An 18,718-nucleotide genomic window follows, 5' to 3' on the forward strand; every position below is an offset into this window, starting at 1 on the left:
AGAAAGTGTTTTCCAGGATCTGACAAAGTTTCTTCATGGACTATAATGAATAATTCCTTACTACATAAGGAAACCCACAATACACATTATCAATCAATGTTATTACTGGAATAATTCCTGATAATTGCGAATAATACCAACATATACTCAATCCAGTGTTTAAAGCTGGTCATCAAAGACTATCAACAAAATTCAGAATCAGTCTTTTCGTTTAATCATTCGAGAATACATTCGAAAAATTGAGAAACATAATTTCACGAAATGCGGTATTTAATCTTCTGGAGAATTCCATTAGGGCCATGAATGGTTCAAAGAAGTATTTTGCTGCGTTTCTTGAAAATATCAAAGCCTTGGCAAGAGCTGAGGCTTTTGATAGTATCCCATATCGTCGGCTAAGAGTGTAAATCTGCTAAGTCCATTTTGAACAATTTCACAGGAGACCAAAAAAACCGTACAGTACAGTGTTATAATAATAATAATAAGAGAGTTTATTCATGAAAATACATTCAATAAACTCTATTGAGCTCAGCTGATTCAACGTTTTTAGGCTAAAAACTTGATTTATTGGCTAACTATGAAATATTATAAATACATATTTATATTTTCTTCTCCAAGTCCTTTTCTGATACCATTTATATAAAGGAACCTGGCAAGGGTATTTTTAGGAATGTTGAAATCAAGTGCTGTTTTTTTAACAGATTGCTTTCCATTCAAAATTGCGAACACCACTAGCAACAAAAGATCTTCCGATGTTTTGTCTCTTTATGCTTTCCTTTTAGGTACGCTTGCTTTCTTGAAAATAATAAAATGAATTAATCTTACGCTTCATGGTAAGTTCTTCGACCAGCTTGCCCTTTGATATCAAATTTGAAACGGCATCATATCCTTCATTCAAATTAATTCTACCTTCTAATGTTGGTATAAATGTACCAAAGAATATATAGCTTGATATAAATATAAAATTAAAAAAAAACTCACACAGAAACATTAGTTTTTCTAATTCTGTGGCAAATCCGTTCCTTCCTGTCATACCATGTATAACAAAATCGAGTTATATTTTACTATTATACAGGGTGTCCCGTTAAAATCATTCTTCAGCAATATTTTACTGAAAAAATTAACCAAGAAAGTGTTTAATTGTACCAACCGTAAGGACAAAACTATTGAAAGGGGCAGAAATTCATTATTTTCCAAAAAAAAAATATCTCGAAAACAGTAATGACAATTTTGTCATAGCAGGTGGGTTATCCTTTGATCTACATTCTCCCTCGGTTTGACGTGGTCTTTACGGGACACCCTGTATGTTAGTATTCGGAACTCTCCTGCTATGGATTGACAAAAAAAAAAATTTACAAAATTTATTTCATACTATTTCTTAGAGGGAGCAGCTTTTACACCCTATTGAGCCTTCATTACTTTCACTACTATTTTTTGTTTTTGACAATTATAGTCTGTCAAATTTGTGATGAAAAAAACTGTTCTGCCAACTCACATTTTTCAATGCCAAAAACATTCCTCTTCGTGGCCCGTTTTAGAATTTTGAACTCATGGAGGGACATCGATGCCTTATATACTTGTATTATTAATAATGATTTACACATTCGGTATAACTAATTGCCATATCTGACGATAGCAACAGAAATTTCAGCCAACCCACTCCTATGGCATGGCCATGAAGAAAGTGTTTTCCAGGATCTGACAAAGTTTCTTCATGGACTATAATGAATAATTCCTTATGTAGTAAGGAATTATTCCTTACTACATAAGGAAACCCACAATACACATTATCAATCAATGTTATTACTGGAATAATTCCTGATAATTGCGAATAATACCAACATATACTCAATCCAGTGTTTAAAGCTGGCCATCAAAGACTGTCAACAAAATTCAGAATCAGTTTTTTCGTTTAATCATTCGAGAATACATTCGAAAAATTGAGAAACATAATTTCACGAAATGCGGTATTTAATCTTCTGGAGAATTCCATTAGGGTCATGAATGGTTCAAAGAAGTATTTTGCTGCGTTTCTTGAAAATATCAAAGCCTTGGCAAGAGCTGAGGCTTTTGATAGTATCCCATATTATAAACTACTTAAGACGATGATGGAATAAGGAATTCGAGGTAAATAGAGTTGGCTAATTGAATATAAAACTTTCTTCCTAACCAATAAAACACCGACTGGATAAGCGACAAAAAAATAGATATATAGTTTTCAACGCTCAAAAATCTAGCTAGCGAAATATAAAAAGTTTACCAACAAGAGGTTTAATTTTAAATGGCCTGCTATCTGAGTACCTATAACTTTTGAAGCTATAATTTCTTGACATTATTGACGCGCTTCAACGACGCATTGAAATTGTTAAAATAAACTACTATTTATATGCTGAAAATTTTGTATATTCAGTTCGCAAAACTAGAGCGTGTCGTCGTGTGCAACCTTCTTGGCCGACAATAGTGAAACTGGTAAAAAAAGTTGAGCTGTTGGAATAAGTTAGTCATTTGAGGAGTCGATAATGCGTGCTTCCCTAAAACACAGCTGGGAATATTACTGCTGTAGACTGTGGCGTGGTTGGACCCTACTTTTTCGAAAACGAGACTGGTGAAACTGTTATTGAATCGATTGGGCCTCCTAGCTATGATAAATGTTTTTTTTTTGGCTCGGAATAGGAAGATATTGTGGATAATGTTTATTTTCAACAATACAGCGCTACTCGCAACACAAGCAACGAAACAATCGAAATTTTGCAAGAAAAGTTTTCTGGTCATGTTATTTCTTGAAAAGTTAATCGTAATTGGCCGCCGAGATCTTGCAATTTAACACATTCGCCTTTTTTTTGAGCTACGTAAAAAATAATGTTTTTGACAATGCTAGTCAATCCTCAATCGTTATAAGACCTTAGAGATGGAATTCGTGAAGTTATCTTAACAACCGCAAATGAGCGAATTGGTCATGGTGAATTTCATGTGAAAGATATGGTGCTACAACCAAGGCTGCAACCGTAGCTGAGGCGATCATTTGGTTGATATCGTTTCCAATCGTTAATGGAATAACTTCCTCTTAAAAATAAAATAAACATCCATTTTGCAAGAAAAGAATTATCGACTTTGTAACAAGATCAAATGAATAATGTATTGGGTATAAAGTCACTTAACGATCTTATTAAGTTCTTCATTGAATTTAGCCTAGCTTTCGGTCATTTACATGGCCATCTTCAGGGCCAATTAATCTGGACCTAACAATGAAAAATCAGTCATACAATAAAATCCAAAAATTTTTTCTCTCCATATATTTTTTTTTTGTCAATAACAAGCCCAGTTGAATATTTATAACTGCAACTTAAATGCCCAGTGACTTTCAATTTTGACACTTTTACAATTCTATCGATGAATGTGATAAGTTTTCAGATTTTTATTATGCCTGTGAGCCTGTGACAATCTGATAAGTAGTATACATTAGAGCTTGAGGATTTGTAACCATGGTTGGTACAATATGTGTAATTACATTTTGTTGTTTGTTTTTCTTGGGTTTTTGTTAGCTTTTATTAATGTTGATGAATTTTCATTCCAAACAATCTCGAGAAAGAATTATTTCATATCAAATATTCGAAATTTGACAATAAATTTTTCTTTCAGGGATATGAACCTCATAAACATGGACGCGGAGAACCGCGTAGTCCTGAACGTCGGAGGCATTAGACACGAAACTTACAAAGCAACTCTGAAAAAAATTCCAGCGACCAGACTCTCCAGGCTAACGGAGGCTCTAGCAAACTACGATCCAATTCTGAATGAGTATTTCTTCGATAGGCATCCTGGAGTGTTTGCTCAAGTGCTCAACTACTACAGGTGAGCAAGATGAAAGGTATTCAAGAGGTAGTTTCCGGTAATTTATTATTTACATTCTACATGGCATCAATGTTCGTTATTTATGTATAGATGTTTATGTTGACGACAAAAATCAAAAAAACTATTGTCTAAACTAGATACGAATTTTTAATAGGAGTTCATATATTATTTGAATAACTCAACCAACTGCGAAATAATTTTAATATTTTCCTTTGTTGTTTGGAAGTGATGGTAAACAGTGCTTGGACAAAATAATAAAATCTTTATAATTACAAAATCATCAAGTAGGAGAATTTAAGTTATGGATTTTCTGTTTAATAATATAATTATAAATTGCTGTTGGATTCATCATCTTGTATTGTGCTATACATAAAAATCATAAATATCCAATTTTATTTATTGTGACATTTATTGTCACGTAGGAAAGGATTTCAAATTAGAAAAAATGACACAAAAGTACCCTTTTGGGCGTCAATCTATTCCGATAATCTGAATCAGAACTGTGGAAATATCATGGTGAATTATTTTTTGTCTGAACTATTATTCACATTCTCTAGGTCTCTTTTGACTTATATTTTCAAATATATTTCAATGAGAAACTGGTTGAACATTGACGATTCAGAGATTGTTCAATTTATGACCTTTACTCAATACCTACAAATAGTGATAGGTCCTTTCTCTACGGGATATTTTTCCTGATACAGATCTGGTATTATAATTACCAAATTGCTATTCAGATTATGCGGTTCCGAAGTTGAGTGCGCAATCGCACATAAATATTCAATATCAAGAAAAAAGATATGTTCAATGGGCCCCAGGTAGATTCAAATTTAAGTCGAAGTAGACTGACTACTTTCAATATAATCAACCTATCAAGAAATGTTGGATTTAAAAAAAGACCGAAACTCTCAACTGTTTACTCATCCAGATTATACAGCATCTGTTGAGGCATCTGTAGACCTCTATTATTAAAGTCGAAATTGAGGTAGCAGAACAATACTCAATAACTACTGCGCTGACAACTGTAGGCAGTAATTCAATAATGTAGTAAATAACTCAAGCACAACGTACCTAGTGGCTGCATGTAATCAACCAAGCATTTGGTCTAATGTGAAACAAAGCACGGGGTCTTTGTCAAAAGGCAAAATAGCGTAGACTAGTTGTGTTTCGTGATCTCAGGCGAATGCGCAAATGATTTTCAACTAAAACAACAACAAAAACAAATCACTCGGAATATCCGCACCAAAATGTCATACAAATTGATGATATATCAACTATTCAGTGTAAGAAAATCAATAATGCATTATCAATAACGACAAAAACTATCTAAGGCATTAATAACTTGCTTAAAATTCTACGAATAGTCGAAAAATCAGTTGAAGAAAAGAGATTATGAAATATCATAACTTGAAAATCAATAATGAAAAATCTTTGAAATTCCCATGTTTCAATAATTAGTTCAAAAAAATCAATGATGGAATATCATAACGTTCCTTACACTTTTATAATTAGATTTGAAATTTCAAGATGTTTCAAAAATCAGTGCAAGAAAATCCGAGAGAAAATCAATGATGAAATATCTTAACTTTCTATACGCTTTTATAATTAGCTTCGGAATTTCACGAATTACGATGTTTCAATAATCAGTGAAAGAAAATCAATAATGAAATATCACAACTTTCCATACGCTTTTATAATTGGCTTTGGAATTTCACGATGTTTCAATAATCAGTGCAAGAAAATCAATGATGAAATATCAAAACTTTCCATATGCTTTTATAATTGGCTTCAAAATGTCCATCGATAATGGAATGACATCGAAAATAGTGAAACAGGATATGTGGAATTTATCTCGAGAAAATTATTCGCATCCGACACATTTCAAAGGTATTTGGTCGTTATGTTGTTAATTTTTCATCCAAAAATATATTATTCCTAATAGACGGATTATACATTTATATATATATATTTATACCCTGTAGCTTTTTATTATTATTTGTAGTAGGATTTGAATGGTGTATTCAGCAGAGAAAGGGTAAAAATGATAAAATTGATTTTTAGAAATAACGACTCTGCGCTTTTATTCAACTGCGGCTTTATTCAACGAACAACATCCTGGAAAAAATGTATCCGCTGCTTATGTTGTGCAACTGGTTGCCAAATTTGGCGCTACTTATTCAGTCGGAAACAAAAAGAAGGTGCATGAAAGAGACGAAGCGAAGGAAGTGGCAGTCTAAGGTCATGTAGCAATGGATCTGACCTTGAGTACTAGTTAACTGTCCGATGTATCTGTTGTTTCACTCAAAACAATCATGAGAATCCTGTAACACTTGGAATCTGGAACATCTTTCTCTTTTGCAGTCAGGCTATTAGCCTTTTACTGCTGAATCTCAATATAATTCACCTCTGGTGAGCTATTTTGAACTGTTCTAGCAAATGGCAATATACAACTCAGAAGGTGTGTGTTATCATTACACAATCTCTGTGCCAGTAAGAGTTTGTCTTTATTACTCATTTCCTAGGGAAGTGCCATCTTCGGCCTTTCATGTTTCAGAGGGGCTCTTTTATCATAGTTGCAAGCTTTCTTATAACAGAGTTTGCGTGATTTTTCATTTTACTGAAGGTCTTCACGCTCAGATCTTTCAGATGGTCGTCTAGGAAAGGTATTTGCAGGTCTTTATGTATCTGTACGTTGCTGACAAACCATGGTGCATTTACGGCTCGTCTCAGGATCGTATTCTGAATGACTTGAAGTCTCTGCAAATGGATCTTTGCGCCGTATCCCCAAGCCGGGCATGCGTAAGACATGACCGCCCGAATGGTGGACTTATAGAGAAGAATCTTGTTGAAAAGAGACATTTTGCTGCTTTTGCAAAGTAGCGGTTGCAACGCTGCCGCTGCTGTTTTTCTCCTCATCACAGCTGATGTGACGTGTTGTTTCCAAGTGAGCTTCTTGTCAAGTATCACTCCCAGATTCTTGGCCTCGTTTTTTCATTCGATCCTCCTACCGAACATTACTACGTGTCCTTAGAGATCTTTTTTTTTCGGTTGAAAAAAACGGATTCGCTCTTCTTCAATTCTCCATCGAGCAAACCAAGATTGAAGTCTGAAGATTGCTTCTTGTAGGTACTCCGTTGCCATTTTTGGACACCAAGAACTAGCGAGAATGGAGGTGTCGCCATGGAGGTTTTCTCTGTTTTTGCAAGTTGGATACATATATTGTGAACAATATTGGAGACAGCAGAGATACTTGCGGAACTCCGGCTGAAAGAGACTTCTCTGATGACAACACTCCGTCAACTCTGGCTCTTAACTTGTGAGAATGCTAGTAAGAAGCTAAAAGTTGGACCATGGAGAATGGGAAACCTGCCGCAAGCAGTTTGCATAGCAGTCCTTTGTGCCATACTTTATCAAACGCTTTGGCTACATCCAAAAACACAGCCCCTGTAACTTGTTTGCTGCATCCGTGATTTGTTCCACTACTCGGAGCACTTTTTGCACAGTGGATTATTGGCTTTGAGCTTTGAAAACCGAACGGTTTCAACTGTACGATCTTCTATTCTTTCGTTATTGTCTTCAATCATTTCAGAATGACCGCTTCCATAATCTTCCCTATGCACAAGAGAAGACTGATGGGATGGTAGTTCTGCGGAAATTTAGCAGCTTTGCCGGCCTTGTGGATTGAAACCACGTTAGCTTTCTGCCATTCCTTCGGAAAGTACCTTAGTCGTACCGTTGCATTGGCTATATTCGTCAGTGCTACTACGACTTTTCGAGGGAGGTTTCGCAACATCAAGTTAGTGATACCGTCCGGTACTGGTGCCGTTTTCACTTTACTCAACCTGATAGTGTTCTGGATTTCCTGAGCGGTTGCGAAAATCCTGAAACAATATGAATCCTATCCTCATAAGATACGATTAGCTTAAGAACTGAGTCAGGATGATCCCGATCGCCAACTCTAGTTCTGTGGAGTGGTCAGTGAAATGATTAAGGGTAATGAAAACTACATGTTCGATATCTGATTTTCGGAAGAGTGTTCATTTCACCTCAACGGCATTGTAAACCAGCATAAATGTCGGTAATGGTTAGACGAAAATACAAGATTATTTCGTGAGGTGCATACTCAGCGTCCCCAAAAATGAAACGTTTGGACAGGTAGGTATTTATGAAAATTACACAATCGGCCTTTTTTTCATATTATCCTGTAATCTCACTAGATAAATTCATTTAGAACTGTAGGAGAACGCTATTCATTCAGCCCTCGTACAGATTTATTATTTACTAATGAATGTAAATCACATCGATATTACTTCAATTATGGATTCGATCAATTCCATTCAAGTTTAAATACAGGTCGTAATGGTTCAGATTAGAAACGTGACGAAATCGACAGATAGGTTCAGAATTCAATATCGAAGACATCGGCAATTAATCGAAAACCTCTGAACTCTGGGAATGCCTGTTTCGTGAAACAAGATATAATTGAAATCTGGGGTGCTCTGTCGGAAAACGAATTGGCCACTATGTACGCAGAATTTTATTCTACGAGTGACGACATCCATTTTCACGTCTTCGAAATGCTGGTTATCCACCAACAGAATCAGTAATTTCCTTTAATAAACGACTTCTCTACTTCCGATCTCGTGATTCCAGTGGTTTATGAAAAACGTTGTTGAGAGTATTGTAATCGAATACAGATTTTATTAAAATGAATGATCGTGAGTAGATTGTATTATCTACTCAATTTACTTTTACGTATATAAAAGGAAATTATGTCATGTTCTTCTTTTTCTTTCTTATATGAGCTGGTAATTCATATAGGTAGGCATCTGCCTGTTAATAATTAGTCAGCCTCTTCCGACGTAGACGTCCAGCATTCTTTCCAACGTTTCGGTGGTCTTCCCTGGTTCTCTTCCCCGTGGGTTTGTTCTTCAAGTTTTAATATTCTACTTTGAAAGGGACAAAAATTCTGGCGATTAAAGAAATTATGTTCTGATGAAACAATAGTTTTGGCGTATTGATAAGTGAATATACTACTTAACGCATTGATAGAATCGTTTTGTTGTTTCGTCTCAAAAAAAAAAAGTCAAACTCATTGAAATGTAATTGAATTATCAAAATGCAGTGCTTTGGTTATAATTAATGAAATTATTCGTTATAAAATCGGAACGAATACCACTCGAACATTGACAATATATTTCGATTATAGGTTTGTGTAATCACTAAGTTGGTGTAAACACAAGTTGGTGTAACTACTCGAGCTGCGCTCTCGTGATGTTTCGCGAATTACGTCTCGTGAATCGGTGTATAATCGAATATTGTCTATGCTCTTGATATTATAACTGATTCTACTGTTAGTATTTTAACACTCCCGTATTGTCTTTACGTATCGAGAAATTACATTCTTATTATAATATGAGTGTGTTTCTTTGTCATAGATGGAAATTCCATTGGTAATTTATTCTCAACCGGCGTGGCCAGAAATGTTAACACTCTGAGCGTGGCGGAGTCCCTGCATGTTTTTGATAGAAATTTTTCTGTTCTGAATGGTGAATTGGTTCCTGTTTCGCTGAAAAAACATTAAACGACATATAGTAGAATATATTTTGATATTCAATTCAATAAATATGATAAACAAAACAAAATTCTAAATTATCGCTAGGGAAATTAATATTAGGATTTTGATCTTGATTCATCGAAAAGGAGTGCAATTGAATTATTTATTTATTTGAAATATGTTGAGTAGATTCTGTAGTATAAGAAAAACTTCTAAACACAAAGAGAAAAATTCTGACAATGGTCCAGATCTCATTGAAAAATAAATCGGAAATTACAAGTCATTTAGCGCTTCGATGCACTGAATACGCATTTTTCTGCTACATTGCAGACAAATTGATTTTTTGCATTTTACACTCAAATGGTTAGTTTTTCTCTTCGATTTTGGAATTTCAATGGTTACTAGAAATTGCATCATCTTCATCAATATACTCTTAAGATCGCAAAGTTTGTCTGAATAATCTGAATCCAATTCATCAAACCATTTGTGAAGAGTTTCTTCAAACATTGAATCTATTCCCTTCACTACGTTCAGATTTCGCGCCATAGTCTCTGAATCGAAAAATTACACTAACCGCATCACGGAGTCCAACGTACTCTAAGCTGTTAAGAATACATACTTCTTGTAATAATTCAACGAAGTCCACTGAGCTGTCTATGAATAATCCCACCACAGGAAGGTATTCGGACACGCCAATCACTGGACCAATAAAAACGAAGTTTACACGATTATTTAAACATGCAAGAGTCCGAGGGACTCCGCAACGCCGCGCCGGTTAAGGGTTGATAATGTTTTTACAGAAAATGAGAATTGTCAACAGTAGAAAAGTTACAGCAATATCTCGAAAAGAAACAATTTCGAAAAACAGCCGGTAACTAGTTAAGTAACGGTGATAGCTATGGAGTTGCAGTTTTTGACAATGAGTAACTCATGAGAATTGGCCCTCAGACAACATCAGTTTTCGCCTTTCTATTATAAAGGGTGTTTTTTTTTAGAGCTATAGAACTTTAAATTGCAATAAAACAACGATGTATTATTCGATTGACATGAATTTTATTTATCCGAAAGGATAAATAAAATTACATTTTAAATATGATTTCTGGCATATAACTGCCACGGCTGGCTCGGATGTAGTCCAATCTGGACGTCCAATTTACGATGACTTTGCCAACATTGGTGACCGTATATCGGAAATAACACGGCGAATGTTGTCTTCCGAATGGTCAAGGGTTTGTGTCTTATCCGCATAGACCAATGACTTAACATAGCCCCACAGAAAGTAGTCTAGCGGTGTTAAATCACAAGATCTTGGAGGCCAATTCACAGGTCCAAAACGTGAAATTTGGCGGTCACCAAACGTGTCTTTCAATAAATCGATTGTGGCACGAGCTGTGTGGCATGTTGCGCCGTCTTGTTGGAACCACAGCTCCTGGACATCATGGTTGTTCAATTCAGGAATGAAAAAGTTAGTACATGGCTCTATACCGATCACCATTGGCTGTAACGTTCTGGCCATCATCGTTTTTGAAGAAGTACGGACCAATGATTTCACCAGCCCATAAAGCGCATCAAACAGTCAGTTTTCTGGATTTAACGGTGTTTCGACATACACTTGAGGATTTGCTTCACTCCAAATGAGGCAGTTTTGTTTGTTGACGTGGCCATTCAACCATAAGTGCGCTTCATCGCTAAGCAAAATAGAATGGACGTAGTGCGCGATACATATTCCGCTCAGAACCATTATTTTCGAAATAAAATTGCACTTGTTCAGGCGTAAGTCTATTCATGTTGAATTGCCAAACCAAACTGCGAATAAATCACTTGACAGATGTTAAATCGGTTGCCATCTTGAATAGTAATGCCAACTTAAAGTTATATACCTCGAAAAAAAACACCCGTTAGAAATGGGACTACCCCTTCAAAAGTATCCAAATTGGCCTACGTTGTACTCAATGTCACGCAAAAAAAACGGCGAATGCAGGTTCTGTGGGGAATACAGAAAAATATTCCGGATCACCTGGTGACGGTACCTATGCCTCGTCATCGCTAGCCAATGACAAAAATGCTAAGGGCAAGAGACTTGTAGAAGTGAGGAAGAACCTAACCTCCTCGAAGCCATCCCAGATACTGAAGTTTATTAGAACTCGGAAACTGGAGGACAAAATGTAGACTAAGATGACTAATGGCAACTAACAGTTTGGATGGGGGCACAATAGACCTTGAAGTTGCGGTGCAAAGAAACATCCTTCAAATTTGAATCCAATCTAATCTACACAATTGTCTTGATTGCTTCTTGTTTTCATTGAGCATGGTAAATGCCATTATATGTCATTATATGTTTGTATGGACATTAGAGTTATTGCCTTTCAAACAAAATAATTCTTAGATTTTTTTTTGTTTATGTTGAATTGTTGAAAAATTCTACATATCTTCACCACTGATGAAAATAAATTTTTTCCTGTCTTTATGATTTGTTTCATTGGACTTATATAAGGTGGAAACTTTCAACCCATTTCCTAATTTCATTCGTAAATATTTAGCATATTTCACAATGGCAACTTAATAAAAAAAAAATATTGAATTTGTTGTTTCATCACTGAAACTATCATTTGTAACATTATGAATCGCTATACCAACGCCGACATGACAAGTATTACATGTATCTAGTTGCTGATGGCAGCGCAATACAAGCTAGGAGCATATATAGAACGATTTCCTGACCGTAATGTTCATGACTATTGTATCAAGAATATTACGCTGGTTTTTGGAAGGCTATTTCGAAAGTAGCGAACAACTTCGTGACAAAGGAACATTGACACGAAGAGGAAGATAACGATAATCAACGCCAGTAAGAATGGTAGAATTGCTTATAAGTACTGACTTTGATAGAATAAGACGTAATTCAACCGAAAGAATTACTAGTGAATATTTCAAAGATTTTTTGGAAAAAGTGCGTTCTGGAACTTCTCCCTGATAATTTTCCACCTTTTTTTCAATGGCTTTTGCGCATCCTCAAATATTTTTGTAGATTCATTTTTCTGATGGTATGAATTTACATAATAACCGTGTATGAGGTTGACGATAAATCACATGATCTAAACGAAGATGGTAATCAACATCTATTTCTCTTAAACGTTTTGTGTTGACTGTCTAATTGGGCCAGTATTTCTACTAGATCAACTTATTTGTGAGACATCTCGGAGAAATGTTATAGAAATAACTCCTTCTTAATTTTTTATCCTTTACTGGATACCCACTGTATGCTAGATCGTTATATCTTAAGGATAATATATAACCTCTTCATTGGCCTAACTCATTGATAAGAGGAAAATAAGAAGCAAACCCAGAAGTATAATAAATCAAAGACCAGTTCAAGCAAGCTTTTTGAATCCTGAATATTTTAGTATTTTCTGGATGAAATAAAAGGAAATAACACAATTTTCATGACCAAAATACTACAGGAGCTAAATATTCGATAAAACTCGTTCGCAATAGGAATCATATTGTCAATATAAATGAATGGAAAAAATATATAATCAATCAGGAATTAAAAAAAAAATTCGATTAAATGTTTGCATTTACCAATTTTCGATAGAAGCAACTAACTCTAATAGCGAAATTGTAACCGGAATAGTTATTTTCCAAATGGAGTAAGGCATAATCCCGTCCCTGTTCTAAGTCACTAGAACAGATGCAACATCCACATTTCCATCTATTTAATCCTCGTAATGAAACAAGACAATGTTCTACAATGATAATAAAAGATTCAGCTGAACAAATGGCGTGTTTACAACCTTCCTAAGCCGAATCCTTTCCCCATTAAAAACTTGCTTCACAGAAAGCTAGGAAACATTGCAAATAGTAAAGTAGCTTTCTCGTGTAACAGATATCATTTAAAATGCTTTGTCTTCAACCCACAATCTCTGTGCATGAATGTAGAAATATTCGCATATGAATATCTCGATTTCCTTTTTTCTTTCAATATTGATATTACGTATTTCATGACGAAAAACTCAAATACAACGTTAATGGAAGTACCTGGTTTCATACAAAATGAGAAAATTTTCGAAATTAAAGAAATGCTAGAACACTGCGAAATTTCATTAGGTTCATCAAAAACATGGATGTGGAAACTTTCCTATTCTCTTACGAAGTTTCTACTTCATTTCAAGTTTTCGACATCTGAATTCCAGACAGCTGAATTTTGCGAAAATTCATGATGTCGATCAAGAACATAATGCACTTAGATGCAGGATGAAGTAGATAGGTACTTTTCTATTCACCATAGAAAGTGTCTTTCCGATATTATTGGCTTTCTTGGGTTCTGAAGCGATTGCTTTATACTCCATTCACAAAGTCTGAAATTTTTGAATTTTGAATCAGTCTTGAATGAAAATGTTCGACTTAATTTTGATTTCGTCCTTCAGAATACACGATGACCCTAGAACTAAAAAACCTAGAAATTTGTACTTTAAGGATTTTTTTAATCTCATACACCAGATTAAGTTTTTATTAAACAAAATGGACAAGGGTTCCGTGGGTATAACCATTCGAAATTTTGTTTATTCTCAAGATCATTTTGTGGTCATTGTCTATGCTGAAAATAGGCTGACAACTGAAATTTGAGATAGTTATTACTTGTGTTAAAGTTTCATGTTTTTCTGAAATTTTGGAATTAACATAATGACCAATTTGACAAATAGTGAATATGCTGATATTTTGTTGATATTCGTGTATTTGTTGTGTGTAAAGGAAATAGGCGGGGCTCAGTCCACTAAATATGCCCTCTTTAGTATTCAAATTTCTGACGGTCGCTTGGCAAGTTTGGTTCATCTTGCCTTCTTACAAACTATTTTACCCGGCATGCTACAAAGCATTATAACTGGAATATATTTTCAACATGCTGGACTCCATTTTGGTTTATAAGTGAGAAATAACCTTGACAATACTTACTCAAATAGATGAGAACAAAAGATCTACATGATGGCAGTTACCGGAAGGCTTACCGAGCCACAACGACCCTAGTTCAAATAATACCCAAATAGGTCGAGGAGTACCCATTTCAAGGTCTTCTCGATCTCCAGATCTTAACGCACTTGGAATTTTTTTTTATGTAAGATTGAAGGATATGACTAATACTGAACAAATCGAGGGAGGAAACTAGTTGATGAATAAAATAAGTAGATTTCATGATATATTATAGAGATAATGGCCATATGATTCTGAAGGCTACAGCCAATCTGAAAATTCGACAAAAGAAATGAATATAAGCGAATGGTTTTCAATTCAGATAAATGTTCAAATATCTCCTATTGAATTCCAAAATAATTATATAATTCTCGATGATTTTTCTGAATGAATTTTACGTTTCATGTTCAATCACGAGAAAGGTCCAGTTTATGGGAATGAATCAAATATTTCGAACTTTATTCAATTTGAAAAAATCATAAGAGAAGTATGTAAGATCTGACAACTTTGAGTGATAGCGCGTATTGAAGCTGAATTTATACTCTTTTCACATTAAATTAGGAATCCTGAGCTAATATTGAAATAATTAATATCTCTCCTACTCGACCTCGGTATGTGTCAATAACATCCCAAGTTTCAATAAATTCCGCCGATAAGTTTGGCTCTGCTGATGATGGTTTCATTTTTTTTCCATGAACACTCACCCTTTGGCCTGTATCATTCTGTTCTGGAAAAATGCAGAAATTAATTTTTTATAGTTAAGTCGTGATGTCCTTGTCCTATTCTACCTCTGAATAGAGTATGTAAAGGGTGGGCAATATTTTAAACCAGAGGAGATAGACAAAATCTGATACCCACTTCTCGGTCTCTTTTTCTGGAAAACTAACAAGGGTAGTATTCATTTTTGGCCAACTTCTTTTGTTTTCGAGCGAAAATTCGAAAAATGGCGATATCGAAAAACATTTGTATCTCCGTTTTAATACTGATGATAGAGCTATGAAATTAAAACATTATACAGGCACTTTTTTACATAGAATCCAGTGGCGTGCTCGGCTTTCCAAAATGGTTTTTAATCTCGAAGCTATGGCCCCCTTTCTAATGGTAACACTAGATTTCTGTGCCATTTTTTGAATGCTTAATTTTTCCTGATTTCAAAAATATATAACATCGTATGGTTTGTATCAATATAAATAATAGAAAATGTTCAAATACCTTTTTTCAACTGAGAGTCTTAATATTTCTATGGTTTCAACTATTGATGGACACAGAAAAATTGAGCTTCCTATAACAAGAGTAGTGTCCTTCCATCAATCTGATTATTTCTATGCTTTTTACTAATTTCTACAAAATTCGAATATAGGTATATTTTATGAAGTTTCGGAAATAACGAAAAGATCCACAGGATCGATTGTATCAATCGAAAGAGTTGTAATGAGATGGATGCATCAGAAGATTATTTTCATAGGTCTCCAGATTGAATACGCACAAGTGTAGTTTACTCAAAGTCACTTGAACTAATCCATAAAAACGCTTGGCCATAGATGTCCCTTTGAAGTGGATACCGCGATCTGCAAATTACCGGGGTTTATCTGAAAGTATTGTTAGGCAATAAATTCACTGGCCCCAAAGGAATTTCTGAAAACTTGGACAAACCTTGTATAATCGAAATATTCATCTTCCTCCAAGTGACTTTGGATATACTATACCAATCCATTTCAAATAGCACATGAAACAATGCATATATGATTGAACAATATAATTACGAAGGGAATTAGTAAAAATCATAGAAATAATCAGATTAACGAAAGGACATTTTTTTTTATAGGGAGCTCAATTTTTCTGTGCTCGTCAACAGTGAAACCATAGAAATGTTGAGAATCTTAGCTAAAAAAAAGTTTTTGAACATTTTCTATTATTTATATTGATACGAATCATACGATGTTATATATTTTTGATATCAGGAAATATTGAGCTTTCAAAATATAGCACAGAAATCCAGTGTTCCCATTTGAAAAAACATTACTTTGGGTTATAGCTTCGTAATTAAAAACTCTTTTGAAAAGACGAGCACGCCAATGGATTCTACGTAAAAAAGTGCCTCTATGATGTTTTCATTTCAGAGCTCTATCATCAGTATTAAAGGAGATATAAATGTTTTTCGATATCACCATTTTTCCAAGTCTCGCTTATAACTCGAAAACAAAAGAAGGTGATCAAAAATTAATACTACCCTGATTAGTTTCTCAGAAAAAGAGACCGAGAAGGGGGTATCAGATTATGTCTATCACCTCTGGTTCAAAAGTTGTAGTGCTAAAACATCGAAATTTGCCTACCCTGTACAGTTACTCTCGGAACACCCTATATAAAGATTTAATTCAAAGATATGAGTGATTTCTATCCGCATTTCCAAGTAGGACAAATAACGCATCAACAGATAATGCGCTAAACTTTGTTTACCCCCTTTGATAATGCAGAAAGAAACCCTCCTGGGCGCCAAGCAACTACCCAGACCTAAATCAAATACAACAGTGTTAGCGGTCTGAAGGCTCATCGCTTTTGTTTGATCATGATTGAGTTATCACCCGTCAAAAATCTGAAAGCGTTGATGCAAGCAACAGACAATATATTATTCAATGAGTGGCATGTTAATTCCTTTCATGAGTCCGTTATTCATATTTCAATATCATAGTTTGTAATATCCTGAATGGATTGGTAAACTAAATGCTTAAATATCCTACAGGATAAAAAAGTAATAATAATGAATTTTTATTATACCAAAATGAGAGTTCCCAACTTGAGGGTACAAATAAATAAGCATTGGATAAACAAGAAAATGACATCCTAGAACTCAAAAATACAAAATTCACAACAAGTATAAATTTAGGCTTGGTTAAGCGATCGCCTAGAGGTATAATTTGATTTCTTGGCCTTTCGTCTTCTTCTCTGTGACTTTACTCGGGTTTGCAATAATTAAACACCCTTAATTATGTACATCTATTTACAAAGTCACACTTACAGTACAAACACAGTATTGAGAAGATCTTAATTATCGTCTCAATTACAATTTCTCAGTACAGTACTGAACTTCGTCTCAAACTCGTCGAATGCTAACTAAGAAACGTCTTCGATATGTCGCGTCTTCGTCTTACTTAAGTTTTGGTCGTCTTCAACTAATTCGTGACTCGTCTAATTCTAGTCCGCAAACCGTCTTTCGTCTTTACGTCTTCCTTCTTGAGCCTCGACGGACTGATGACTAACTCTGAACCTAGCTTCGACTTGGCTAACTTAGACATAACTCTACTGATCTTCTCTGGCAATCCCTTCTTTCAACTTGGCCACACCCCTAGCATCACCCCGATATTTTGGTGGAAAGTACCAAGTACCACCCCTAGTCTAATAAGATTTTGACCGTACCGCCCGCAAAACTCTGCGGATTACTGGAAATCTCAGCCGTGGAATATTCCCGAATGAACAGCACGTGATACGCAGATGTGACATCCGGCACCACCGTGCTCGTTTTCGATCTTTCCAACCCTCAGTAAATCTCTTAAGATTTACAATCGACATGACATTTCTTCGACACCTCGAAGAATTAACACTTCATTTACACATAATCTACACTAGCAATTCGTTCCTTGTAAATCCATTGAAACTGTCATGCCCTCGACCCTTGAAGAAACTAATAGGTCTCCAAGCATTTTGGTGACCATGATTGTCAATTATTTACAGGGAAAAATAACTGAATCCTACAAAGCTACAAAACTATAACTATAAAAGCACATCAAAACCAAGCTTATTAGAATTCTCACAAAACTGATACCCAGGTGCAATCCGAAGTGTATTGGTCCGAGGAGTAGGCAGGCCAAACGCCAGCGGACGCCTTGTCACCACTCTCGGCACCTGGATGTTGACTCGGGAGAGCAGGAAAGGGCAATCTATCCTTCTACTAAGGAGTGCGAAATTTGTGCACTGCAGGGTCTGCCGTGCAAGGAAAATTGAAATTCCAATTTATGCCATGATACCCGAAAGATCAGCACCTCGCTCAAGATACCTCCCCGTCCTCCTGAACATGACATACTCTAAAAATTCCCTCTGAAGTCGCTCCACCGGAGTGGGATGAGTTGCATATATTGGAAAGTATATCAAATTAGCATATTCCAACTTACTAACAACAAGCGAAAAGTAAACACTCCTGATGGCAGACAAATCAACTACTTTTGTTTTGAACTTGAATTGATTTCAAGCCAAGCTCAAGTCAAGTAGCTTTAATTTCAAATAAAACCGTGGATCCCTAGTTCAAATAAAAATTGCAGTTCGAAGAACATCGGTCAAATTATATCATAA

General features: G+C 35.2%; 1 protein-coding gene across 3 annotated transcripts in view; it reads left to right on the forward strand.

The window, feature by feature from the left end:
* LOC123682870 (potassium voltage-gated channel protein Shaw) overlaps positions 1 to 18,718 on the forward strand; it is a 300,148-nt gene that overhangs the window by 181,468 nt on the left and 99,962 nt on the right. For all 3 annotated transcript variants that reach the window (XM_045621678.1, XM_045621677.1, XM_045621676.1), the window contains exon 3: positions 3,637 to 3,849. In XM_045621678.1, coding sequence (XP_045477634.1) covers positions 3,641 to 3,849 — 209 coding nt within the window. In that variant the 5' untranslated portion in view covers positions 3,637 to 3,640. The remainder of the gene's footprint in view (positions 1 to 3,636; positions 3,850 to 18,718) is intronic.

This window comes from Harmonia axyridis, chromosome 6, assembly GCF_914767665.1.
Source record: "Harmonia axyridis chromosome 6, icHarAxyr1.1, whole genome shotgun sequence".
In the NCBI taxonomy this organism is placed as follows: Eukaryota; Metazoa; Arthropoda; class Insecta; order Coleoptera; family Coccinellidae; genus Harmonia; species Harmonia axyridis.